The sequence below is a fragment of the Henckelia pumila genome, chromosome 3, assembly GCF_033568475.1.
Source record: "Henckelia pumila isolate YLH828 chromosome 3, ASM3356847v2, whole genome shotgun sequence".
In the NCBI taxonomy this organism is placed as follows: domain Eukaryota; kingdom Viridiplantae; phylum Streptophyta; class Magnoliopsida; order Lamiales; family Gesneriaceae; genus Henckelia; species Henckelia pumila.
This window is the reverse complement of record NC_133122.1, coordinates 82985966-83013590: the sequence shown is the minus strand read 5'-3', so window position 1 is coordinate 83013590 and position 27625 is coordinate 82985966. Positions and strand designations below refer to the sequence as shown.

The 27625-nt window shown below is 37.1% G+C and overlaps 2 protein-coding genes across 3 annotated transcripts; one reads left to right on the top strand and one right to left on the bottom strand.

Annotated features, from left to right (window-relative positions):
• Window positions 1–19024: 19024 nt before the first annotated feature.
• On the top strand, window positions 19025–21334 carry LOC140892470 (uncharacterized). Of its 2 annotated transcripts, XM_073301368.1 has the most exons (7): window positions 19031–19170; window positions 19276–19317; window positions 19668–19747; window positions 19837–19895; window positions 20244–20281; window positions 20771–20919; window positions 20995–21334. In XM_073301368.1, the coding sequence occupies exons 3-7, from the start codon at window positions 19728–19730 to the stop codon at window positions 21188–21190; spliced, it is 462 nt and encodes a 153-aa protein (XP_073157469.1). In that variant the 5' UTR covers window positions 19031–19170; window positions 19276–19317; window positions 19668–19727; the 3' UTR covers window positions 21191–21334. The 2 variants fall into 2 exon arrangements, with proteins under 2 accessions (XP_073157468.1, XP_073157469.1); XM_073301367.1 differs by lacking the exon at window positions 19276–19317 and having other exon boundaries at window positions 19025–19170.
• A 293-nt stretch (window positions 21335–21627) lies between these two features.
• On the bottom strand, window positions 21628–26334 carry LOC140887539 (D-3-phosphoglycerate dehydrogenase 1, chloroplastic-like). The gene is made up of 5 exons (XM_073294832.1): window positions 25751–26334; window positions 23108–23484; window positions 22882–22992; window positions 22701–22796; window positions 21628–22469 (listed from the first exon to the last, which is right to left on the bottom strand). Exons 1-5 carry the CDS (start codon window positions 26295–26297, stop codon window positions 21798–21800), a joined length of 1803 nt encoding a protein of 600 aa, XP_073150933.1. The 5' UTR covers window positions 26298–26334; the 3' UTR covers window positions 21628–21797.
• Window positions 26335–27625: the final 1291 nt, after the last annotated feature.

Sequence of the window (27625 nt, the reverse complement as noted above, 5' to 3'; positions counted from 1 at the left end):
TGAGCGGTGAAAGGGAAATTTAGATATATTTTTTGCATTTAGAATATATACAATAATATATATATTTTTTACAACTGGAAGATTATTAATAAAGATTCTTCAAAAAATGAAAAAGAAGATTACTAAAAGAAAATTTAAAAATATATATAAAAAATAAGTTTGATATGTGTCATAAATCGAACTCTAGATAATTAATTAACTAATTAATTTTTTTTCAATCGACAATTAAATATTAAAAAATTATCAGGCGATTAACGTAATGTTTGGAAATGTTTAAAACAGTGAAACATTTATGAAAATTTGTTTAAATAAAAACTCATAATTACTGTTTTTTTAAGTATTTCCAGATATTACCTAAGTAATTAATGTCATTTTCTATCTAGCACTTGGAAATGACGTAAAACTTTTCTAACACGAGAGAAAAATGATTTCGAACTTACGTTGAAATTAAACAAAAACTCATTTCCATATAATAATTATAAAAAAAAATTGACAACGTAATTTTTACATTTAATTTATTTCATTGATTTTCTAATTTTGATGTCGTGAACTTTTGAAACTTAAATTATTAGTCAATCTAAGTTAAAAACTTAAGTCTATCTCAATTAGATGTGAAAACGAGTCGAATTATTTGTGAGTACGGTGACTCGAACTTGAAAACTTCAACCAACTTTGAGTATACCTAAATTCTTCAATCAAGTTGAGTTCGAGTTAATTGTTTCTACTCGACTAGCTAGCAAGATACTCGATAACTATATATTAATATGTTTTAGAAGATTTGTTAACCAAATAAAGTTTTGGCGATTAGCTGTTTTTAAAACCAGTAGACCTCTACTTTTTAGAAAATCAGTAGAAAAGATATTCCACTAAAACTATGATGACTATAGTAAGTAAACCAGTAAGCTTTCGAAAAATGGCATTACATGGATTTCAGCATAATATGCAACTCACTTTAAAACAGAACCTGTAGACTTTGTTTACTCCAAGACTTCGGTCGAAATTTTTGTTTACGTGCTTAACCTCAGCGGATAGCGACAGATATATCATATGTATTATTTGTTGGAGAATGTTTCTATTTGTGAGATCGTTCTAATTTTTCAGTACAATTTATTCATTGGATCATATAAAATAATTTATTGTTGTTTCTTTCCGAACGTTAAGCTTTCTATATAAATATGCATCAAGATGATACAAACTTTGTATCGAACACTCGCAATTTGAATATCATTGTCATCTTCAAAAAGACTCAAGCAACTCAGATTATCAGATGTCGTAAAGTGTCAAAAAGTTGTAATATATGGAAAGAATCTTTCCTAGAATTTTTACAGTTTGACTAAGTGTGTAGTTTTCTAGGAGGCAAAAATAAGATTTACTGAAGAGGATTTCTACACAGTTTGTACCAAATCAAAGCCTTCTAATGATATTTTCTGGTAACAAAAGAAGGAGATACATAGAATGGTTTTGTCCTTTATAATTCCAGAAACAAGTCTTGTGTTCTTTTCTTTTTACTGACCTTTTATTGTTTTTTAAGTGTTGTAGACTGTTTTCGTACCTATTAAGTAGTTTGCTGCACTTATCATTAAACAAGATTGGCTTCTGGTTCTCAAAAATCAGAAGCACACTTTTCAGTAGCAGAAAAGACAAATTTTAGAAGTGTTTATTCAACCCCATTCTAAACATATCACTTATTCCAACAAGTGGTGTCAGATATGGTTAATCTCGTTTCTACAGCATCATAAAGGAAAATCTATGGCTTCAATCAGCAAAATTCCCATGTTCTCAAAACAAGACTTAGATGATTGAAAAATCAAGATAAAAGCTCATCTTGCAGCATAGGATGATGACATGTGGTATTTCATTACTGATGGTCATATCAATGTTATGAAAGCTAATACAAAAGTAGAGATGTCAAAATGAACTAGGCCCGTCGAGTTGGTCGTCCTGCCATACAAAATAGGTGGGTTGGGTTGACAATTTCTCAACCTACCTAAAAAGTGGACCGGCCGGCCCCGCTCCGCCTAATGGTGGGTTGTGATGGGTTGCAGGATGACCCGCCAAAATCCGCCAAATAACATGTAAGCTCGTCGGGTTGGCCTGCCCCTCAACCTAAAATAGGTGGGTTGAGTTGGTATTTTTCCAACCCGCTTTAAAGGTGGGCCGCCCCACCCCGTCCCGTCCTACCTAGTGGTGGCCGGTTGCGACAGTTTGTGAGCCGACCCATCCCGCTAGCCCATTTTAACACCTCTATACAGAAGTTGCTATAACAGAAGGTGCCCCTCAAATGACATAGGAACACAGAAGAGAATGGACCAATGAAGACAAGAAAAAAAGCAAACCTTGACAATGTTGCCAAGGACATTTTATACAAAACTCTTGATGAAAATAATCAAGATGTGCTATTTTGCAAAGGAAATTTGCGAAAATTTGATTCAACTATGATGAAGGAAATATTTATTTTCTTAAATCTTTTCAAGTTTTAAAAAATTTATTTAAGTCTTTTACCTTTCTTGGCGCTTAATTTGAGCACGATTGTACTTCACCAGCTACTCAAACATTTCATTTGCATGCATCATATCAGTCTGTGCACTCGTATTTACATACTGAGCGAATGTCTCTCACATTTGTGTTTTTATCATGGACACCTCCTTCGATGGGGTAGTGTTGTGAAAAATGCTCGCAAGAGTACGAGTGTCAAGTTTTAATAAAGTGATGAATCAAGTATCGTTTTCACAAAGAGTAAATTGAAAATATTCAATACTTGTAATTAGAATAGTCCTAACTTTATTTAAAAAATTAATAATTGAAATATTTGCAGAAAAATAAATAATCAAAGGATTTTTAGTAGCACGCACACAATTTTCAGAGATAAATCAATCAGAGATAAAATGGTCTAGAGGCTTACATTTCACTTGGTTTCAACAACAATCAATCCTAATTAATTTATTTTCATGAATTCTAGTCAATTAATAGCCAAGAACACTTAATTTTATTATTTTCCTCTCCCGAGCAACAAATAATGTTTATCAACTACAATTCAATTCCAATATCCCTATTAAAAATCTACTTGCAGTTATCTATGCAAAACAATGTTATTTTCAAAGGCTCTTGTTGGATCTAGTGTCAACTAATATGATTTTTTTGGGCCAAAATTGTTTTATCTGATTATGGGCTTAAGATATAGGTAGTCTCGGTGGCCAAGGGATTACCTAATAAAGTCAAAATCCCAACCTTGTTGATAATTCAAGAAAGCCCATCTTTGGAAAGAGCCGTTGAGGGTTAAACCACCTCTGTTATAAAGGCTCTGAAGAAGTTAGTTGTTGGACAACATGAAAACAGAACAAGAGAAAAGGATCGATCAGAGAGCGGATTAAAGGGCTACTGAGAAACTTCAAGATTCGAAAGGAAGGCTACTCAAAAATTCAGAAGGATAAAGAGGAAACAAAAGTCTATGTAATCTTCTTCGTTGTTTTGTAGTCATTTGATCTTGGAATTGTAGCTGTAACTTGTGATCGAAAGTTCTTCATTAATAAAGAGTTTGATCCCTCCCCGTGGATGTAGGCTATTAAGCCGAATCACGTAAATCTGGTGTGCTTGGTGTTCATCTTCATTTTAATGATTCTTGATTGTTGATTGTGTTAGTCTTTGTCAAGTGGATTTGGTTTTTCTGTTGAATCTATTTATTTGATCGTGAGCTCAAAGTGGGTATATCATAGTGTAACGCCCTGTTTTTATCTTAAATGATTTTATTTGAGTTAATAAGAGATTACAGAGTTCTCGAGCCAGTTTGATTTTGATCAGGGTCCTTTTTGCAAATTTTGAAAATTTCAGGAACTAAAACGCAAATATTGATTTTTATATATTATCTACACTTAGATTTTGTTGACAAAGTCTTCTTCTTCCTCCTCCAAACTGTGAGCTCCATTGAAGACGCCTCCAACCTTTTCCAAGCTTCCAGATTTCAGTCCGAGCTCGATCCGGCCGTTGGAATTTATTTCTGAAGGCAGATTATCGATCACTGCAGTGAGAGCTCTGTTATATCGTAAGTTTTTCTACGATCGGATACATTCTAGTTTTTGGATGTTGTTAGAATCGTTCTAGATTCGAGTATGTTGTTCTAGACAGAGTTCTGATCGTTTATTATCTGTCGGTTTTGAATTAGAGCGACGTTTGGATTTGTTATGATTTTTGGAAGCCATTTTCGATAATGTGGATTTTGAGATTGATGGGTTTGCTTTGTTATTGTTGTTTTGGGCATTGAAATGAGATTATATCAGTATTGAACTGCTGTCTGCATTTCCGGTTTGTTCAGTTTATAGCCGTTATGCCGTCGGTTTGAGTTTTGGGTTTCAAATCGTTTTTGGTATTGAGCGAAGCCTTGGCTTGTGAATGATCGTGGTTGTTGATCAACTCTTGTATTCGTACAGATTCGTTGGAGTGTGTCGAGCCCTGTGTTAGCAGCATTGTTCGTCGAGAGTTGGACGAAGAACGGTAAAGAGATTTCCTTGAACCGATTGTTTGTTGTTTAGGTTGTCTAGTTGTTGATACAATCTTTTGTTGTAGCTTGTCCGGAGTTGGATCTACGGCATTGAAAGGTAAAAGCAATCTTTGTAGCGGGATAGCATACTCGGGACAGTTGGTTCTCGAGTTTCCCTTGAAATCACATATTACATTGATACTGGTTCTAGTTTATGGAACCTGTATTTTGTTGATTATTTGAATGAATTATATGTCTAAGTTCCTTTTGTTTCCATATGCATTCATATTGAGCCAACACTATTGTTTCGATGGACAGAACAGCCTTTTGTTAGACGTTTGGGAGCTATATTCGAGTGGCCTAGGACGTAGTCGTTGCGCCTAGTGCTAGCATACTCATTATAGTTGCTCAAAGTCTAGAGGAGTGGGATACATGGCACCACCTCGATTGGGAGAGTCGGTGAGTCGTCACGTGATCTCATCCTCGGGATCCCAAAAGCACAACAGCAATCCTTTGTTATCAGATTTGATATCCCGGTTTAAAGACATGCATTTCATTACGTTGTTATTGATTTTGTTGTTGTCTTGGAAGCATGTTTATTGTTGCATTACTTGATATGTTGATTTTACTGGGATTATCATTCTCACCGGTTATCCGGCTGTTGCTTTGTTTTGTATGTGTACTTGGCAACAGGAAGGGCAGGATCAAGTCAGCATAGACCTGGTTAGCGTCCAGAGCAAGAGATAGAAGTGAGACTCGTTTAGAAGTCGAATCAGCATGTCAACCTAGTTATGTTTTGCGATCATGTTTAGTCATTCGAACTTCTCGTATATGTTTTGTAAGCAAGAAACGATGTAGGTGCTATCGAATTGAATGTTGCTCTCCCCTAAACCTTTCTTGTATTGTTATTGGAATATCAAATACTCTTAATGCTAGTGTTTAGGTTTTGATTGAGTTTATTTCAGTGCCTTAACTTCTCTGGGCGAGGGGACGGTGCGGGCGCGCGGCCTCTTTGCGAGGTGTGGGCGCGGGCGCTCTTACTTAGAGCGCGGGCACGCTAGTTTTTGCGAGGTATGAGCGCGGGCGCGCTTCCTTTGGCGCGGGTGCGCTGGGATTTGCGGGGTGTCAGCGCGGGCGCGCGAGCCTCCTTTTAAAAAAAAAAAAAATACTTTGGGTTCTTGTTTACTTATCTCTTGTCGTCTGATATTAGTTGATTAGAAACGAGGTCTCACATTAAGTGGTATCAGAGCGTTAAGATTCTTGGTCGAACTAGAGTGAGCGGGTAGATCGAGTCTGCGTGTATTTGCTCCTCGCATGTGTTTGAATTATTTTAACTATGTACTTAACTCCATGCGAGCATGCTTTATTATTGAGAATTATTGAATTACATGATAATGTGATTTAATTTATAAAGCATGATCTACTTGAGATATAACTGTTTCTGTTATCGACTGGTATCCGGTATTCCAAGCGGTTGTAAGGGCACTGATTGTAGCGATTGAGATATCTCGTGTCCTAACATTTGATTATCAGATGGGTCCTCGTCGAGTAATAAACAGAAACACACCGCCAGTTATCCCTGCGACTGAGCAAGCTAGCACTGAAGTTGATCAGTTGGATGCTTCAGCAACGCCTATGGAAACCTTGCTGAAGAGGTTTCAGTCGTTCAATCCACCGTTATTGATGGGTTCAGAAAATCCAGTTGACTGCGAGAGTTGGTTGGATGATATTGATCAGCTGTTCGATTCCATTGATTACACAGATGACCGCAGAATCAGGTTAGTCATTCATCAGCTACGTGGGGTTGCTAAGAACTGGTGGATCATGACAAAGAAAGCAATGGAGAGTAGAGGTACGAAAGTTACTTGGACTCTTTTTAAATCTGAGTTTTATAAGCGGTTTTTCCCTATCTCGTATCGCAAAGATAAGGGAGCAGAGTTTGCCAATCTGAGGCAAGGGAATCTGAACATTGAGGAGTACGTGGCTAAGTTCGATAGTCTGTTGCGTTTTGCACCGCTAATTGCCGGAGATGAAGAAGCAAAGGCAGATCATTTCATCAATGGTTTGAACCCCGACGTCTTCACGTTGGTAAACACCAACAGGCCTAACAACTTTGCGGATGCTATGAATTACGCAAAGGGAGCGGAAGCAGGCTTGTGGAGGCAAAGAGGTAACCAGGTAGCACCTCAGCAACAGAGGCAGTATCAGAACCCACCATCTCAGTATCAGAATCAGCCACCGCAGCATCAGAACCAGCAGCAAAGGTATGAAGGTGGAAACAGTGGGGGAAGCAGAAAAGATCAGTACAAAAAAAGAGGTAAACAGTTCAAAAGGCAGGGGAACAGTTCGTCTAGTTCCAGTGGTTCGAAGCAATTCGGTTCAGGACAGAGTTCTGGATCTTCAGCCATGTACTGCAGCAAGTGTGGGGGAAGACACTCACCGGATCAGTATGTGGGAGTCTTCGGTAATTGTAACACCTGTCAGCAACCGGGACACTTCTCTAAGGTGTGCCCACAACGTAATAGAGATAGAGCTCAGAGTGGGAGTTCGTCTAGACCTGCAGCTCAGCCGGAGAGGAAGTCGTCTGCAGTGCACTCTTTCCAACCTCAGCAACAGCAGAACAGACAGGGAGGTAGCTCTAGTGCAAATCAGCCTCCGAGACAGCAAGCACGAGTCTTTGCATTGACAGAGGATCAGGCTCAGGCAGCACCTGACGATGTCATAGCAGGTAACTGTTCAATTTTCGGTCATTCTGCTCATGTCTTGATAGATACAGGTGCTTCCCATTCCTTTATCTCTGAGAAATTTGTGTTATTACATGCTTTGCCAACTGAATTGTTGCCTACAGTAGTAGCTGTTACTTCATCTTTGGGTAGAGGAATTGTTTCTGTCAGACTAGTCAGGAACTGTGAACTTTGTTTTGAGGGAAATTTGTTAGAATTCGACTGTATTGTGCTTGGGTTGTCAGATTTTGATTGTATTGTCGGTATAGATGCTTTGACCAAGTACAGGGTAACAGTTGATTGTTTTCTGAAGGTTGTCAGGTTCAGACCTGAAATGGCAGACGAGTGGAAATTCTTTGGTAAGGGTTCTCGATCTAGAATTCCTTTGATTTCAGTGTTATCTATGACTCGTTTGTTACAGAGAGGTGCAGAAGGATTTTTGGTTTATGCGGTTGATGTACTGAAATCTAGCCCAGCTTTGGTTGACTTACCAGTGGTTAGAGATTTTGCTGATGTGTTTCCGGAAGATGTTCCTGGATTGCCACCCATTCGAGAGGTTGAATTCAGCATTGACTTAGTGTCAGGTACTCAACCTATTTCAAAAGCTCCTTATCGTATGGCACTTGTTGAATTGAGAGAGTTGAAGGAGCAGCTTGAGGATTTAATTGCCAAGGGATACATCAGACCTAGTGTGTCGCCTTGGGGTGCTCCTGTGCTTTTTGTTCGGAAGAAGGATGGTTCTATGCGGCTCTGTATCGACTACCGCCAATTGAATCAGGCTACAGTCAAGAACAGGTATCCTTTACCCCGAATAGATGAAATTTTTTATCAACTGCAGGGTTCTTCTGTCTATTCTAAGATTGATCTGAGGTCAGGTTATCACCAGTTGAGAGTGCGAGAGGAAGACGTTCCTAAGACCGCATTCAGAATGAGGTATGGTCATTTTGAGTTTATAGTCATGCCGTTCGGTTTGACTAACGCTCCAGCGGTTTTTATGGGTTTGATGAACCGTATCTTTCAGCATTTTTTAGATGAGTTTGTCATTATCTTTATCGATGATATTCTTATCTACTCGAAGAACCGTACTGACCATGCAGAGCACTTGAGGACCGTACTCCAGATTTTACGAGCTGAGCAGTTGTTTGCCAAGCTGTCTAAGTGTGAATTTTGGTTAGATCGAGTTGTCTTTCTCGGTCATATTATTTCTGAAGATGGGATTTCTGTCGATCCCAGCAAGATTGAAGCGGTTATGAATTGGCCTAGACCTACTTCAGTGCCGGAGATCCGAAGCTTCATGGGTTTAGCTGGTTATTACCGTCGTTTCATCGAGGGTTTCTCGTCTATTGCCAAGCCTATTACCCAGCTGACTCAGAAGAATGCGCCTTTTGTCTGGACTGCAGATTGTGAGGCTAGCTTTGTTGATCTGAAGAGGAGACTGACCAGTGCTCCAATTCTTTCTATTTCGAAGGGTACTGGAGGTTTCACAGTCTATTGTGATGCTTCTAACCGAGGCTTGGGTTGTGTTCTTATGCAGCATAAGCATGTGGTAGCGTATGCATCGAGACAGCTGAAACCGCACGAGACTCGTTATCCGGTTCATGATCTTGAACTAGCTGCGATCGTCTTTGCTCTGAAGATCTAGCGTCACTATCTTTATGGTGAGTCTTTCGAGATCTTTTCTGACCATAAGAGCCTTAAGTACTTGTTTTCACAGGCAGAGCTGAATATGAGACAGAGAAGATGGTTAGACCTGTTGAAGGATTTCGACTGTGAAATCAAGTATTATCCGGGGAAGTCGAATGCAGTTGCAGATGCGTTGAGCCGAAAGCTTTGTTCTTTATCTCTTTCTACTATTGGTGTTTCTCAGTTGATCGATGATTGTTGCACTTCTGGTTTAGAGTTTGAAACAGATAGGGAGACTATCAGAGTGTTTAATATTCAAGCCGAACCGGAGTTGTTTATTGCAATCAAAGAAGCACAGAAGTCTGAGCCGAGCATTCAAGTTTCAGTAGAGAAAGTCAGATCTGGGCATCAGTCAGAATTCCAGGTTAGAGATGACGTCTTGTTTGTGAATAACCGTATTGTTGTGCCTGATATTTCGGAGTTGAGACAGCGTATTCTCCGAGAGGCTCATTGCAGTCGGTTCAGTGTTCATCCTGGAGGTCGTAAGATGTACAACGATCTGAAGAGTCAGTTCTGGTGGAAGAGAATGAAGGGCGATGTTGCGAGGTTTGTATCTCGGTGTTTGAACTGTCAGCAAGTAAAAGCAGAACGGAAGCGACCAGGAGGTCTGTTGCACAGCTTATCTGTTCCTGAATGGAAGTGGGATCACATTTCCATGGATTTCGTCACGAAGCTACCAAGATCCGTTCGAGGATGCGACGCCATTTGGGTAGTGATCGACCGATTGACGAAGTCTGCGTGTTTTATTCCGTACAGGATGACGTATCATCATGATCAGATGGCTGAGTTGTATGTTAGCAATGTTGTGAGACTGCATGGTGTGCCGAAGTCGATCGTTTCAGACAGAGATCCTAGATTCACTTCTCACTTCTGGCACAGTCTTCAGGGGGCACTTGGTACCCGATTGCATCTGAGTACAGCTTATCATCCTCAGACCGATGGACAGTCAGAGCGGACTATCCAGACGTTAGAGGATATGCTGCGAGCGGTAGTGCTAGACTTTGGCACTAGTTGACAGGATTCTTTGCCTCTTGTCGAGTTTTCTTACAACAACAGCTTCCAAGCAAGTATCGGTATGGCGCCTTTTGAGGCTTTGAATGGTAAGAAGTGCCGATCTCCGTTGTTTTGGGATGAATTGTCCGAGTCACCAGATTTGGGACCGGAGATGCTTAGAGATATGGCAGAGCAGGTTAAGATCATTCAGACCAGAATGAAGTCAGCTCAAGATAGACAGGCGAAGTATGCGAATGTCAGGCGTAGACCTCTGAGTTTTGATCAGGGAGACCGAGTCTTTCTGAAGATTTCACCTTTCAGAGGCACTGTTAGATTTGGGAAGAGAGGAAAGTTATCTCCGAGATTCATCGGTCCGTACGAGATTCTCGAGAAGATAGGCGATCTTGCCTACAGACTTGTACTTCCTCCGTCTTTATCTGGTATTCACGACGTTTTTCACATCTCTATGCTGCGAAAGTATCATCCAGATTCTTCTCATATCCTTCAGCCTGATGAAGCCGAGTTAGACGAGACCCTGAGCTATTTTGAACGACCGATTCAGATCCTTGATCGGAAAGAAAAGCAACTCAGAACCAAGTTGATTCCGTTGGTGAAAGTGCAGTGGAGCCGTCACGACGTCGAGGAAGCGACTTGGGAGACAGAATCTGACATGAGACAGCGATTTTCGGAGCTATTCGGATGACGTGAGTTCTTCTTACTGTCTTTAGTTTTTTATTCTATCTTATGAGTTGTGGTTCTCGTTGATTTCGAGGACGAAATCTCTTCTTAGTGGGGGAGAATTGTAACGCCCTGTTTTTATCTTAAATGAGTTTATTTGAGTTAATCAGAGATTACAGAGTTCTCGAGCCGGTTTGATTTTGATCAGGGTCCTTTTTGCAAATTTTGGAAATTTCAGGGACTAAAATGTAAATATTGATTTTTATATATTATCTACACTTAGATTTTGTTGACAAAGTCTTCTTCTTCCTCCTCCAAACCGTGAGCTCCATTGAAGACGCCTCCAACCTTTTCCAAGCTTCCAGATTTCAGTCTGAGCTCGATCCGGCCGTTGGAATTTATTTCTGAAGGCAGATTATCGATCACTGCAGTGAGAGCTCTGTTATATTGTAAGTTTTTCTACGATCGGATACATTCTAGTTTTTGGATGTTGTTAGAATCGTTCTAGATTCGAGTATGTTGTTCTAGACAGAGTTCTGATCGTTTATTATCTGTCGGTTTTGAATTAGAGCGACGTTTGGATTTGTTATGATTTTTGAAAGCCATTTTCGAAAATGTGGATTTTGAGATTGATGGGTTTGCTTTGTTATTGTTGTTTTGGGCATTGAAATGAGATTATATCAGTATTGAACTGCTGTCTGTATTTCCGGTTTGTTCAGTTTATAGCCGTTATGCCGTCGGTTTGAGTTTTGGGTTTTCGAATCGTTTTTGGTATTGAGCGAAGCCTTGGCTTGTGAATGATCGTGGTTGTTGATCAACTCTTGTATTCGTACAGATTCGTTGGAGTGTGTCGAGCCCTGTGTTAGCAGCATTGTTCATCGAGAGTTGGACGAAGAACGGTAAAGAGATTTCCTTGAACCGATTGTTTGTTGTTTAGGTTGTCTAGTTGTTGATACAATCTTTTGTTGTAGCTTGTCCGGAGTTGGATCTACGGCATTGAAAGGTAAAAGCAATCTTTGTAGCGGGATAGCATACTCGGGACAGTTGGTTCTCGAGTTTCCCTTGAAATCACATATTGCATTGATACTGGTTCTAGTTTATGGAACCTGTATTTTGTTGATTATTTGAATGAATTATATGGCTAAGTTCCTTTTGTTTCCATATGCATTCATATTGAGCCAGCACTATTGTTTCGATGGACAGAACAGCCTTTTGTTAGACGTTTGGGAGCTATATTCGAGTGGCCTAGGACGTAGTCGTTGCGCCTAGTGCTAGCATACTCATTATAGTTGCTCAAAGTCTAGAGGAGTGGGATACGTGGCACCACCTCGATTGGGAGAGTCGGTGCGTCGTCACGTGATCTCATCCTCGGGATCCCAAAAGCACAGCAGCAATCCTTTGTTATCAGATTTGATATCCCGGTTTAAAGACATGCATTTCATTACGTTGTTATTGATTTTGTTGTTGTCTTGGAAGCATGTTTATTGTTGCATTACTTGATATGTTGATTTTACTGGGATTATCATTCTCACCGGTTATCCGGCTGTTGCTTTGTTTTGTATGTGTACTTGGCAACAGGAAGTGCAGGATCAAGTCAGCATAGACCTGGTTAGCGTCCAGAGCAAGAGATAGAAGTGAGACTCGTTTAGAAGTCGAATCAGCATGTCAACCTAGTTATGTTTTGCGATCATGTTTAGTCATTCGAACTTCTCGTATATGTTTTGTAAGCAAGAAACGATGTAGGTGCTATCGAATTGAATGTTGCTCTCCCCTAAACCTTTCTTGTATTGTTATTGGAATATCAAATACTCTTAATGCTAGTGTTTAGGTTTTGATTGAGTTTATTTCAGTGCCTTAACTTCTCTGGGGGAGGGGACGGCGCGGGCGCGCGGCCTCTTTGCGAGGTGTGGGCGCGGGCGCTCTTACTTAGAGCGCGGGCGCGCTAGTTTTTGCGAGGTATGAGCGCGGGCGCGCTTCCTTTGGCGCGGGCGCGCTGGGATTTGCGGGGTGTCAGCGCGGGCGCGCGAGCCTCCTTTTAAAAAAAAAAATACTTTGGGTTCTTGTTTACTTATCGCTTGTCGTCTGATATTAGTTGATTAGAAACGAGGTCTCACACATAGAGTGTGATTTCTTGTGTCGAGTTTGGTTGATTCCATAACAGTGATGCCGTCTGTGGGAATCGAAGACGAGATGGGATCATTGAAATTTGACATAGAAAAATTTACTGGAAAAAATGACTTTGCCCTATGGAGAATCAAGATGAGGGCTATTCTAGTTCAGCAGGGATGGTCTGAGGCACTCAAGACTAAGGAAGAAATGCCAAGTTCTTTAGATGATAAGAAAAAGGATGAAATCTTGGACAAAGCTTAGTGTGCTATCATCCTATGTTTAGGAGATAAGCCCTTGAAGGAAGTGTGCCGAGAGAAATCACCTGCTACTATGTGGATAAAGTTGGAGAGTATTTACATGACTAAATCTTTAGCAAATCGGTTGTACTTAAAGCAGATATTGTATTCCTTTAAGGTGCAAGATGGAAAGAACATTCAAGATTAGATTGATGACTTTATTAAGATCCTAGATGATCTGGAAAATGTGGAGGTCAAGTTTGAGGAAGAACACAAAGCCCTTATACTGTTTAATGCGATGCCAAAGTCTTATGAGAACTTCAAAGATGCAATGCTTTATGGCAGAGATCAATCTATATCATTGGATAAAGTACAATCTGCTATACAATCCAAATAATTGCAGAGGAAACTTCAAACCAGTGGGGAGATCTTTGGTGAAGGATTAATAGCTAGAGGCAGAAATGAGAAGAGGTTTCAAGGGAATAATAAAAATAGATCCAAATCAAAGAGTAAATTTAGATTTAAGTGTTTCTTGTTTCATAAAGAGGGTGACTTCAAAAGAGACTGCCCTGAAAATAAAAGAAAGAAATCACAAGAGAAGGGCAAAGAGACAACTGGAGAAGTAGCAGCAATCTCTGAAGGGTATGAGTCTGCTGAGGCACTGGTGATTGCAGAAACCAGCATGCAGAGTGAATGGATTTTGAACTCAGGCTGAACTTTTCACATGTGCCCGATCAAATCCTGGTTCCATGAGCTAATCGAGTCAGATCAGGGATTGGTGCTACTGGGAAATGAGAAGTCATGCATAGTAAAAGGAATAGGAAATATTAAACTTCAGATGCATGATGGAATGGAGAGAGTTCTTAAAGATGTGAGGTTTGTTCCAGAGCTAAAAAGGAACTTAATCTCACTAGGCACCCTTGAAGAAAATGGATGTACATTCAAATGGGAGAATTCAGTGATGAAAGTGTCAAAAGAAGCCTTAGTGGTAATGAAGGAAAGAAGAGTGAGTTCTCTATATATACTTCAAGCCAAGACAGTGGTAGGAGGTACTGCTATGGTTCAAGAGAAACTGGATAAGTCAACACTGTGGCACATGAGGCTAGGGCATGTTGGACAAAAGGGATTAATGGAACTATCAAATCAAGGCCTATTAAGTGGAGAAAAGGTACAAGGGATTGAACTCTGTGACTACTGCATCTTAGGAAAAGCTAAGAGGGTGCCCGGCCCGCCTAAAGCCTAGACACAACCTTAGCCTTTCTTTCCTTAATTCTAACTCACGGCAGCCCTGAGCGACTTTGGAAAAATTGCCCGTGCTGCCTGCTCCGGCCACCTTTGGCCATGAAACCACTGCCCATACTTAGCCAACATCCAGACGGTTCTAACCCAATAAAGTTTACCTCAAACGGAGCTCTGTAGAAGAAGAACGAACCAAAACAATCTACCCCTAGTTTTTTCTCACGCGCAGAACGCGACCAGAAACTTTAGGCCGTTCGGCCGCCCATCTACGGCAACCAACGGCCGGAGGCCCACCTGTACTACCTTTTTCTCTGTCTTGCGGTTCTAACCCAACTGAAACCAAGCCTAAAGTCAACTTGTGGACCGAGAACGAGTCATTTTACGCAGACCGCTCAAACTGCGACCTGTTGTGCATCAGAAGCAAAGGGCTTCGGTTCCAGCAAATTACAGCCCCAAACCCTGACCAAGCTCGACCCTAGGGACCCTAAGGAAACTCCTCTGGACCTGGACCAGCAGCCATTCTTGTTCCATGACAAGAAAACGTGAGAGATGCCACCAAACATGAAAGAAAACGAGTTGCTCCAATATACAATTTAATATCTTGCATGCATCAGAAAAATCGAAGTAAAAAAAAACCTTATAAATCTGTCATGAAACGTATATATAGCTTATATGGTGTAGAAACGAAGGAATTAAACATGCCTTTTGATTTATTAACGAAGGTAACCGCGTGTACAACTGCGGGACAACGAAACGACGAACAACTTGATAAACTCCAAGGATCGGCTATGGTGCTCTGGAAATCTGCTGTTGGTCGATGGAATGGAGGGGGAAAGGAGAGTGGAGGCGGCTGATAGGGTTTACGTAGTGTAGGGAATGATTTTTGGGATAAAATTTTGGGTAGAAAATAGGTTAATAGATAATATAAATTAATTAGGTAGATAATATAACATAAACATAAAATTTTAAACTTTTAAAAATACATACTAATCTGATATAAAACATAAATCCCGAAATATTAATTTAAGGGAGTTTTAAAAATTAATAAAATTCATTAAAATGACTTATTTTGGCTAAAAATCAATCCTTAAATAAATATATAATTAAATACTAAAATTTTCTTGACAAAATACCATAAAATATTATTTTAAGGCTCATAAAACTCATAAAATATTTTTGGCTAAAACGATTGGTATCTCGTCCGTCCACGGTCCCGTCTACGCGATTAAAATAACTTATTTACTCAAAAATCTAAGAATACAATAATTGCGGGTTAAATGCTAAAATAAATTTAAATCATGTATATAATTCACATAATAACACATAAATGTCATTTAACCCAAATATAAATTTTAAATAATTATTTTTCCTAATTATGCATGCGAATTTACGTATTAAAATTTCCGGGTGTTACACTAAGTTTCTAGTAAAGTAAGTGCTCCGGGTCGGGTCGCTATAAATGATCTTGATCATTGATCTATAATGACCAAATCTTCTTATTCACCCTTATATATATTTACAAATTTTGTTATTAATTTTATTTCTTTTTATTATGTTCAATAATTTAAAACGGCCAAGTTAATTTGATCGTTGGATTTGATCAGCTTTTTTCTTTAAAAAAGTAAAAGTAAAAGAAAAATTGTGGTAGACGGACTTCACCATGCGAGACCGGCCTACCACAGTTGCACGAGGATTACTCTTATTGCGATATTCACGCCCTAATATTGCACCTATGAGCATCTCCAATGGAGGTTCAAAATTGAAGGTTCAAATTTTGAACCAAAAAAAATGAACCCACTACCATTGTGGGTAGTGGGTTCATGGTTCAAAACAAAAACATTATGTACTTTTCTGAAATTTTTTGGAGAATAGTGTACGGAAATGCTTATCTTTTCTTTTCTTTTTAAATATTTTTTTAACCTCATTTCTTTTGTGAAATTTGTTCACAATTTTTACTTATTACGTTATATATCATATTTATTGTTTTAAATTTTTTTAATATTATTTTTTGATAATAAAATTTACTAAATTATTAAAAATTGATATGTGATTAAGTAAATTATATAAATTAAAATTATTATCATAAAAATTTATTTAGTTATATAATTTAAAATTATTACTATAAACAATTCAATGTGATTTTTTCAAGTTGAAAATTGAAGTTTGTAGTATGTTTTATTAAATGGGCATGCTACTACCATTAGTAGCATGCCCTTTTCGTTTAAGTAGTTTTTAACACAAATTTTAAAATTTTAAAATATAACATAATACTCTATATCAAATTTAAAATATTTTAATTAACATTTAGTTTAAAGATTATTTTTTATTATAAAAATTACAATTTTTTAACTTGTAATTTAAAGTTTGTAGTGTGTTTTGTTATGTGTATGCTACTACACTTAGTAACATGCCCTTTTCATTTGAGTAGTTTTTTTAACAAATTTTTTGAATTTTTAAAATATAATATAATACTCTATATCAAATTTAAAATGTTTTAATTAACATTTAGTTAAATATGTATGTGCAAAATTTATAAATAAAAATAGTAAATAAAATGAAAAAATTAATATGTGATTTGATAGCGGGACCCTCAACAGTTGTGTTTTTTTGGGTTTATGATTGTGGATGAAAGATTAAAAAAGTAATGAGTTTTAAACTTTGATGTGGCAGTACAGATGGCGAAAATGAACCCATTTTTTGGGTTTATCATTGGAGATGCCCTAATAGGGCAAGGTATGAAATGAAGGAGGAAACCCAATTTATATACACGAGATCTTTTTTCTCGTCTATTATAAATCGAAAATTTTTCTCAATAAAAAATTAGTTTTATGTGATTCACTTTTAGGTAGTGTTTGAGAGAGCTTCTAGAAAGCGCTTTCCAGCTTTTTCTTCACAAAATTTCAAACTTTTTATGAATAAAAGCTGAGAAGTGTTTTCTAGAAGCTATCTCAAACACTACTTAATTTCCGAAATCTTTGATAATTTAAACATAATTTTTATCAATAACAAATGTTGTTTGAATCGGTAGAAAACATAAAATATTTTCAAATTAATTTTTTATCGGTTCGATTTTAAAAAAGTTACAATTAGGGGTGTTCATATTTCGAATAAAATCGAAAAAATCGAAAATCCAAACCGAAAAAATCAAAGACCGAACCGAACCGAAACCCGTATTTTTTAATTCGGATATAAATATTAAAATCGAAGTTTAATTTGTTCGATTTTGTATTATATATGTCAAAACCGAACCGACCGAAAAAACCGAAATTGTAATAAATTAATTATTTTATTTATATTTCTTTGTTTATATTATATATATTACGATATGATATTTAGTGAATGAATAATCATTTTGAATAATTTTTAGTTGATTGTTGTATAATTAATTCATTGTTGTTGTTGTTTATGTAATTTATAGTTGATTAGTTGATTGTTGTTTATGTAATTTTTAGTTATTGTAGTTTATGTACGTCATTTAAACTTTATTTTTAAATTTTTTACTAAGAAATCATGTAAAAAAACATATAATATTTTAAAATGTATGTATATTATTAATTTTAATTTTGTATCAAAATCAGAATAACCGAATCAAAATTTGTTTTGTTTTCTTAAAAATATTACAAGACTGTGGTTGAATGTTTGCCCTTGCATTGTTTGTTATTTTTTGATTCTTCAATATATGACTATAACTTTAATTTGTATGTTGGGGTATTTAAATTACATGTTGGATGAAATTTATGTTTCTTTTATTGTGTTATGTCTTGTTAATGATCAAATCGACCAAACCGAACCGGATAAACCGATCAATTATAGTACAAAAACAGAACCGAACCGAACCGAACCGAATTAGAACGATTTGACTTCGTATTACATTTGTATAAACCAAAAACCAAAAAATCAAACCAAAATTAAAAAAGAAAATATAGTCAAAATGGTCCTGTAAGTTTGCCTATTTTATGTTTTGTCCTGTAAGTATTTAATTTTGTGTTTTAGTCCTATAAGTTAAGTTATAATTGGATTTTAGTCCTTTCTTCATAGATTGTTGACGTGACATTAGAAAATGCTGACGTGACAGCTAAAAATTCTTAAATGACATTGAGAAATGATGACGTGTCTATTGTGATATCAACAATTAAATGTTATGTTTTCAAAACCTTAAATATTATGTTTTCAAAATCAGACTGTACCAACTGGTTCAACCATTTCGACACGAAACCGGTCACTGATTTGATCTGAAACACTCCCAAAATCGTTTTAACGGTTGAACCGACAGAATTGGTCAAGAACTGAAAAATTGGTTTTTCGAATTTTTTTAGAAAAATTAGTTTTTTTATTTTAAAACCTTAATTTAATATTTTATTATATATATACATGATTATTTGATTTTTTTTCTCGTTAAAAATATTATTTATTAATATTAGAGTTTATAATTTTTTAACATATTTTTTATTTTTTAAAAATTGATTAATATTTATAAATATTAAAGTTTAGTTTTCAAACTACGATAAATATATATTTTTTCTATTTGTATAAATTTGTTAGGTTTTATAATTTAAAATATATTATTAATTATATTATATAAACGATTTTTCGATACGACCGTCCGGTTAAAATAATCCAATCAATTGGACTATTTTTTTAAGTTAGATCAATTTGATATCGGTCCAATTATAAAAATATTTCTTAAATGAAAAAGGACTAAAAACAAAAATATAACTAAATTTACAGGACCAAAACTTAAAATTTAATACTTACAAGACCAAATCACAAAACAAGTAAATTTACATGACTATTTTGGCTATCATCCCATAAAAAAAATTAAAACGGAACCTAAAGATGACCCCCTGGTTACAATTTGTCGGTTCGTTTGGACGGAAAATAAAATAAAACTTAGAGCATATAATATAAATGCCCAATTTCAAAAACCCTGGAGACATTGCAATTGTTCCTCGGCCATCGCCGCCTCCTCCCGCCGGCTGTTGATCGCTTTGCTAGAATCTTCTTCGGTTTTTCCCTCTCTTCACTCTCTTGCTCGGTAAAGTTGAAATACCGATTTTTTTTCTGGGTTTCTTTTAGTTTTTGTGCCATATTATAAAATTTAATTCAAACCCAGCTCTCAAATCATATAATTGGGATTCAGATTAACATAGGAAATCGAAGAGTGGAGTTTTTCGTCCTTGAGGTAGACTGAAGAACCATATTATCTACTTGTATTTTTTGGGATGTAAGACAGGAGACTGTAGGTAGGAAGTCAAGTATTCGGATGTTTCAATATTATTTTAAAATGGTTTTACCTTTTGTTTGCCGGTATTTCGTTTAAATTAGGTTTTCGTAAGTTTTGACCATAGACCTGGATTCCATGTTTTGAAAACAATGTTGATTTGATATTTTCAGCTTAAATTATGTAATTTGATTCAAGTTCAGACTTGTTATTTTACCGGTTTCAAATAATAATTGTGAAGTTGAATTTTATATATGATCATTAGAATGTTTAAATTATAGTTTTGCCGTCCTTCGATTTCATGTTTTTAGGTAAAATTCCATCGTTGAGCTTTGAAAATTTTGAATTGCTGGAATAATTTAAATCGTACCATGGGGAAGACCAGCTCCAGGTAAAATTGTTGCAATGCCCTTCGTTTGGATTATTTTAACGGTGATTCGGATTTTAGTTTTCACTTCTTTGTTTTTTGTTGATTTTCAGATCAGATCAAATGACTCGTGCAGAACACAAATTCGAGAAGAAAGTGCGGTTCTATGAATGTAAGATATGCCTTTATTTATTTATTTATTTATTTTTATCATTTTATTGAATTTATTATGCATTTGCTTGGCCAATGATGCTGAAGTCAATGTGCTTTATGTTGTCGATTTGCGGCCTTCACCATTGATTGTGTTTCCAGCTTTTTCAATTTTTTCTTACTGGTGTTAGCTTAGGAATTTTTATGAATGGTGCATCTTCGTATATTTTGCGTCAAATTCCAAGTAGTGCATTCATTCTACCTTGCATTTCCCTGCTTGGTTATCTACAACTTTTATGTGGAATAACTTTCCTTGATGGTTAATTCAGCGAATATGGAACCCTGATCATGGTTTTATTGACGTTTGCAGCGGTCAGGAGTTCCGTGGTCCATAGAGCTATTACTAAGGTGCGGTTTTTCACCTGCTTTTTCGATGAATAAAATGAATATTCTGAAATTGATGCCATTGGTATGTTTGCAGTATTATCGGCTCCAAATTGAGGTTGCAGTGTCTGGATAATGAAAATCCATTTTACTTTTAGTCATGGTATTTCTAAATTCAGTTCTAGAGCTTTGGTGGGTTTTGTTAGTGGTATATCTACGAATTCTCTAGCTTTTTTGGTGAATAGTGCAATAAAACCATTTTTTTTCTGGACCCTCTGAATTTGTGCATGTACGAGTAAGAAACTTTGTTTGGTTGTGCCAATTTTCTGCAATAAACCTTATAAATTGTGGTGGTTATGATCTGAATTTATCAGGAATCAATAAGTTAAAGTGTAGCCAATCACTAATAGTTGCAAGTAAGGCTTGTATCTGGTTGAGATATGAATGTCCAATTGGCCGTTTTAGTAGAGTAATATTTTGGACATATTAGCTGATGTAAATTTTTCACCACAGGAAAAACAACAGAAGAAACGGAGTCGACAAAAGAAGATGAAAGCGTATGATATGTCATCCCTCTCAGAGTACCTTCCTGAGTTGAAGGCTCCCAGGGAGTCTAGGCCAACTGAATTCAAACTTAGCAGTAAAACGAGAAATAGCCTTGTGTAAGTGTTGAAGATGCTGCCATGACCTCATTATATTCACCATGTTTTGACTTTTATTATGGTTATATTTCTCAGGCTGAAAGAGAGTAATCAGTTGAAGACAGTTATTAATCATCCATATTTCCAATCCGATCCCTTGGGTTCCATTTTACAACATTTGCAGAATACACAGCCTGCCATGGATGAGAAGCCTAAGAGAAGGAAAAGTAAAACTGGGAAAAAGAAAGCAAAAGTGAGCAAGTTGAAAGCCTCTCAATCAATGGAGATTTGAGTTTTGCACTTGTTTATGCCATTTTTGTCACAGTTTCTAATATATCAGCACTATCTCTTCATCAAGTACTTTTGTTCTTGATTATTTTAGTAATGCCATACCTTAAGTTGGTTTCTACGATCATATCGACCCATATTATTTTGATGTTTCGTGCCTTTTCATGTTTCCTTACTCTAGCACCGTTGAGGTTCTCCTTTTTAAGCATTTGCAAATACTGTTTAAATTAAAAGAGAGTATTTTTTTTTAAAGTGAATTTGAAATTAAGTATAAAAATATAATTGGTTACCATATAAGATTCAAACTCTTCAAATTAATTAGATTCAAATCGAAATGGATATAAAGGGTTTGAGCCGTGAATTTGAAATCAACTTTTTCGATCAAAAACTAACTCAAAAGATGATACTCGAGAAATGATCAAGGGATACAAATTACAATCCTACAAGAAAACTTGGATATAAATATAATGGCAGCATCCACTCAAAGAAATCCACCTGTCCCATCGCACACCGGATTATTAACTCACTCAAAGCTATTCGAGAACATGAGCAAACTTAATCAAAATTGGCACTCCATGCAACTAATACATGATATTTGAATGGTTATCCATCTATAACTTAAGGTAAACAAATTCCTCAATAGCTGGGATATCCCCAATCTTTTTCAACGACTCCTTGCTTGGCTCCTCGTCAACTCCGATAGCCATTACAGCTTGCTTCCTCGGACCGATTCTTCCAACGCTCATAAAACTCACGTTCACGTTCTCCTCGCCCAGAATGCTACCTACTTTTCCTATCATCCCAGGCTGATCAACTTGCCTGCAGAGAATGATGCTTCCTTCTAAACTAACGTCCACTTCAAAAGATCCCACCTTGGTTAAGTGTGGAATTCCATCTTTAACTCGACCTTCTACTTTGATCTCACCGGAGTCGGTCATCGAACTGGCGAATTTTGACTCCACATCAGCTATCTGAACTTGGACTGACTCGAGTGGGCTCTCAGGGGAGCAATCAAGGATAACTCGTTCTTCAGTTATACGAAGCCCTCGCTGTTTGGCAGTGAAATCAGCATTCACTAAATTCACGAAAAGGCTTGAGATAGGCTCGATTAGACCTTTGATGATCATGGCACGAAGCACCCTTGTGTCAAGATCATCTGGAGCTCGGGCAGATGCATAAGTCACTTTCACCGATTTCACTCCACTCCCACCGGACACTAATTGGACAGCAAGCCTACTGAGTTTTTCGGAAAGGGTAACATAAGGCTTCAGCTCAGTGAGAACCTGTGAAAAGAAAATGATACCAAAAATATTCAATGAATTCCCTGTTACTCATGTCTGGATAAATTTACAAGATAATGATCCTCTGCATGCCCCAAAACCACATGTGACAACACAGTGCCTTGTAAAGAACTTGGATCAGACGGCAATACGTGCATTATTTATGTCATTCATTCACACGTCAAAAACCAAAATGAGAAATAAAAATATTGTGCATGAGAACGAGTGACGTACCTGAGCAGGAACCATAGGTGCATTGACAGCAGTGGCAGAAAGTTCCCCCTTCAATGCACCGACGACAGCTTCAGCAATTTCAATAGCCACCCCTTCCTGGAAAAGGGATTCAAACAGAATGGTGCTGGAATTAAAACAATGAACAGACTCACATAAAAAAGAGAGATATCATTTGGCAAACCTGAGCTTCCATTGTACTGGCACCGAGATGAGGCGTTGCAGTAACTTTCTCATGTTGCACCAACTTGCTGTCCTTTGCTGGAGGTTCTACGATGAAGACATCAAGGGCCGCCTGATAATAACACACAGAATTATTAAATGCAAATAAAACTGTTGTTCGCTTCATTGTAGTTCCAAATGAAGTGGCATTTCATTAATCTATTTTCTTTCTTCAAATTAGCAAAAACCTGGGCCACAATGCCGGCATCAAGTGCTTTCACCAATGCTTCTTCATCTATTACTCCCCCACGAGCAACATTAATGATTCTGACACCCTTTTTCACCTTCGCAAATGTTTCATCGTTCATGATTTTTGACGTAGCGGCAGTCAGGGGCATGTGGAGTGAAATGAAGTCTGCAGATGCAATAGCTTCATCAAAGGTAACAAGCTCTACGCCTATTGCACGGGCACGGTCAGCAGGTGCATAAGGATCGTGTGCAATGACATGCATACCAAGCCCCTTGGCACGCCTAGCAACTTCAGATCCAACCTTCCCAAAACCCATCACTGCAAGCGTCTTGCCAACAAGAGATACACCAACATATTTGGTCCTCTCCCACTTACCTGCATTGGTCACAGTACATTAATTTGAGAATTCAGATGTCAGCGTAACAAACAAGAGTCCACAAGCTTCAGCATAATGTTGCATGAAGAATTTCATATTGAAGGACAAATTATTAGAGGTCAAAATTGGTAAGACATGTTTAGTTGGGTTTCGACTGTTTTTGCGGCCAGAGATACATGGGCTTATGGGAAGTCAGATGCACAAGCAAACACCACAGTTATGCCATTGGTGGATATGGAAATTATTCATTACCTTCAAAAGGCTATCAGGACAAGCACAAATAAGTAAAATGAACTCATAGCCACTGGTGGATATGTAAAATATTCATTAATAAATTGAATCTTTTAAAGATTGATACTGTTGTGAACTCAATCAACCTAGAACATTGCTGGCAAATGGAAGCGTGTGTAATTAGATATAATAGTCGTCTGTATTGGGATTCTGGTTGAATATATTAGGAGTCAATTGTTAGCATATGAAAGTGCAAAATGTCAGAACTGATAGCAATGTTTACAGTGAAAAAATTTACCAAACAATATATAATATCATAATGTGCAAGTATGGATAGGGAATAAAGCAACTAAAGAATGGGACTTTTGGAGAAATGTATTTCCTCCCAACTTTGTGTTCTCCCATTCTTCCCTCCCCTAACTTTTACCCCAAAAGTTTGAGCCCTGACTAGTGTATGTAAATCAATTGATAGAAATCAACTTCCAATTATTGGTGTTGCCAACTTGCCATTGAGAGATCTATCATCGGAAACATAAAATTTTGAGGCATGTCATCGGGACAGTTCTGCAATGTTTAAAAAATTTCAAAGCAAAATTGAATACTTTCCTTGTTCAGAAAGTTTGTATCCAAAAAATTCAGCGTATCATTGTGCAATTTTCATTGAGACCGTACCATTACTTGGCTCAATTGGATTCATTTTACAGAATATCTCCTTGGGGTTGGCACACACCAAGAGAAAATTCAAGCACCATGTCATGATCACAAATTTATGAATGACTTGTATGGTCCATGGTCCCTGATATCACTTTGGAAATCCATCCTTAGTGATTTCTGATGTTAGAAAAGGCTAGTGAGGATGATAGATATGTCTCCATTTGATGGCAAACATCTGTAGTCTTGGATCTTAAAGGTTCTTAGATTTGTACTGATTACAATCCATGTGAGTAACAAAGCATGACAATCGCATCCCTGCGCATAATGTCCCAATAATCGAGTGGATGATCTAATAAAATGGTCTGCACCTATTTAGTAGATCATCCAGTTGTTTCTGATGCAATTGTAACATGTACCAATTGTCAGAAAAATTGTACCAGGTAAAAATTGATCAACCTTAAAAATCCAACATATTGATTTCAGTCATCAAACCATCACATATCAATTTCTCATTCACCTTTGAGGATCAATTAAACACAAATATGATGAATCATGCGAGTAATGCGTGTCAAATTTTGGTTTTTGAAATGATTGATTCTCTATATGGACAGCAATGATACGAACTCAATTAATGCCAATTGATTTGTAAGCACTTCAAGTGGCTCAAACCCCAAAATCAAGTTGGGGGAGGGGAGAATATAAATCATGGGGAAAATCAAGTTCTTCCAAAGACCTGTTATTATTTAACATTGTTTCGTAAAGATTGCATCTGTACACATATTTATCATTTTGCAATCAGTTTTTTTCCGTTTATGCATTTTAATCCAACTAAAGATAGGAAATAAGTCATATCATCAATGCTAACCCGATGACAATCATTTCTGAGGTCACTCCTTTCATTACATCTATGGTCAACAAAAGTATCAACGTTAGGCCATAAGTGGAGCCCAAACCCAAAGGTAGTAGGAGAACTTCCCGCGCTCATTACATCAACTGCTTGTAACACTGTACATAACAGACATTATCACAAGAGCTTTACTTTCCACATTTAATTTTTTGCTGTTTTACAAATTTAAAGTTTGCCTAATTTTTAGAGAAAACCAGACCATCTATACTCCATGAAGAAGAAAAGGCTCTTTATTCAAGAAAAGTTTTCAAAGCCGAAACAATCTAATATCTCAAAAATGAATAATCTCAACTTTATAACATGAAAAACAGCAAAGAAGAAATTGCAAAAAATACCCGTTGGAAGAAAGGAAAAAACTGAACATGAATTTAAATAGAATTTTAACCCAGAAAATTGGAACCGATTCCTATGTGACAATTGCGAATATATGTTTAAAAGAAAAATTTTGAGCATAAATCAATATGGAGACTAACCAGCTTTAGTTGAGGCATCAGCTTGAGCAATGTTCCTTGCCATGGCAGTTAGAAGTGCGATCCCATGCTCTGCGGCAGCAACAGTATTAGCGGTCGGCGCATTCACCACAAGACACCCATTCTCAGTAGCGGCGGCCAGATCCACGTTATCTATACCAACACCAGCTCTTCCGACAACCTTCAGCCTCCCGCCGGAGGATTCAAAAACGTCGCGAGTCACTTTGGTCCCACTCCTCACAATCAGCGCATCGCAAAGCGAGATTTTAGTGTTTAGCTCCTCTGGACTGAGGTTATACGAGCAATCCACGTTAGCAAATTCTTTAAGAAGCTTCAAACCCGCCTCGCCGAGTTTCTCGGCCACGAGGATCGTCGGCTTGGCGTCCATGGAAAGGACAACGAGCTGGCGGGGCGCGCGGAGACCGCGGGAGCGTAAAGAGAGATTGGTGACGCCGAAAGTGGCGGAAAGACTGCTTTGGCGAAGACATGGGATGGCGGCGGATGACGGCGAGGGTTTGAGGCTGGTGGAGGAAGCTGAAGCCGCCGCCATTTGAAGATGCGAGATCCGGCGTTATAATTAAACAAGCAACGAGTGTTTATGCTCAAAAAAAAAAAAAAAGGTACCATTTTGGTTATTTATACATTTTATTATTAAAACATTTTTCCTATTTATTCTTATATATATTATATATTTGAGCATTGATATATTACTAGGTATGGGCACCTTAATACTTGAGGTATTTACCCAGGTTTGTAGCCAAAGTAAATCATCTATAAAAGTATGACGACAAATTTAAATTTTAGAACTTAGGACTCGAGTACAAAAATCATACAGAACCCTTAAATATTAAGAGAACAAAACCTAATTATACTTTACATCAGTATTAGCCAAATATGAGTTGTGAAATTCAACAAGATGGAAAAACACTTCGGAAAACAAACCAATTTATATCGGTAATATCAGTTTATTTATCTTTGACATACGCTAATCGTAGCAGATTCTGAAGGCAAAATCATCTGCACGATTTGTTAAAACCTTAAAATGTAGTATGTACATGTTCCATTCCTTAGCAGTCTTCATGGCTCTTGCAGAGATGTTAAACTTTTTCCACTTCTTTGTTTCCATAAAAGTACTGCTGAAGCATGAGAAAATAAAATTTTATGTAACATGTGACAACAAGAAGATGACAGAAATGAAACTAAAACCAGAGAATTAAGTTAGTTGATGTGTAAAAGAAGATCCTACTGAAAGAATATTGTTTTTAAACTATGATAAAAGCAAAATGAAAGGAAGATAATTACATTATTTAGTGCATGAAACAGTATGTATAAATAAAAGAAAACTACGATTATAATCAGTGACAAATGTACTGTATTAAAGTAACTGAAACTGATATGGAAACCTGAACAATGCACAATATAACTTTAATATAATTTGTCTTTGGTGTATTCAGTTCACATTATTTTGATCATAAAAAAAAGCTTAGAGTAATATTGAACTTGTACATATAAAAGTATCTTAGTCTTGTTTGGCATGTTTTGTCGCTTTGTGTCTTAAATCTTCTTCCCAATCAAGGCTCCTTTTAGTTGTTGAACTAAGTTGCTGTTCAACTGGATTTATTGGAAAGTGCTCTTCCACTTTTGTAGTGCTTTCTTGGGATTCGTACATGGCCACATCGGCCTCACCATGTAAGGAAGAGCTTCTTTCTTCTGAACTCCGAGATGCTGATAATGATTCTGAGGGTGGAAGACACGATATGATTGTATTTCGTATAAACGTTGTCCCTCGCATTTCATTTGTTGACGTGCGAATTTGAAAAAGGAATGGCGTATCTTTGAATTTCTGGTTCAGTTTGTCGACATTGAAACATGTTTCCT

Bases quoted from the DNA above. Each gene is read 5' to 3' on its own strand.
- LOC140892470 (XM_073301367.1), top strand. From the start codon at position 19,728: ATGGGGAAGACCAGCTCCAG. The intron at 19,748-19,836 runs GTAAAATTGTTG...GTTGATTTTCAG, and splicing joins ATGGGGAAGACCAGCTCCAG to ATCAGATCAAATGACTCGTG. The intron at 20,920-20,994 runs GTAAGTGTTGAA...TATATTTCTCAG, and splicing joins AAAACGAGAAATAGCCTTGT to GCTGAAAGAGAGTAATCAGT.
- LOC140887539 (XM_073294832.1), bottom strand. From the start codon at position 26,297: ATGGCGGCGGCTTCAGCTTCCTCCACCAGCCTCAAACCCTCGCCGTCA. The intron at 22,993-23,107 runs GTTTTTGCTAAT...TGTTATTATCAG, and splicing joins ATGCCGGCATTGTGGCCCAG to GCGGCCCTTGATGTCTTCAT. The intron at 22,797-22,881 runs GTTTGCCAAATG...TCCCTTTTCCAG, and splicing joins CCAGTACAATGGAAGCTCAG to GAAGGGGTGGCTATTGAAAT.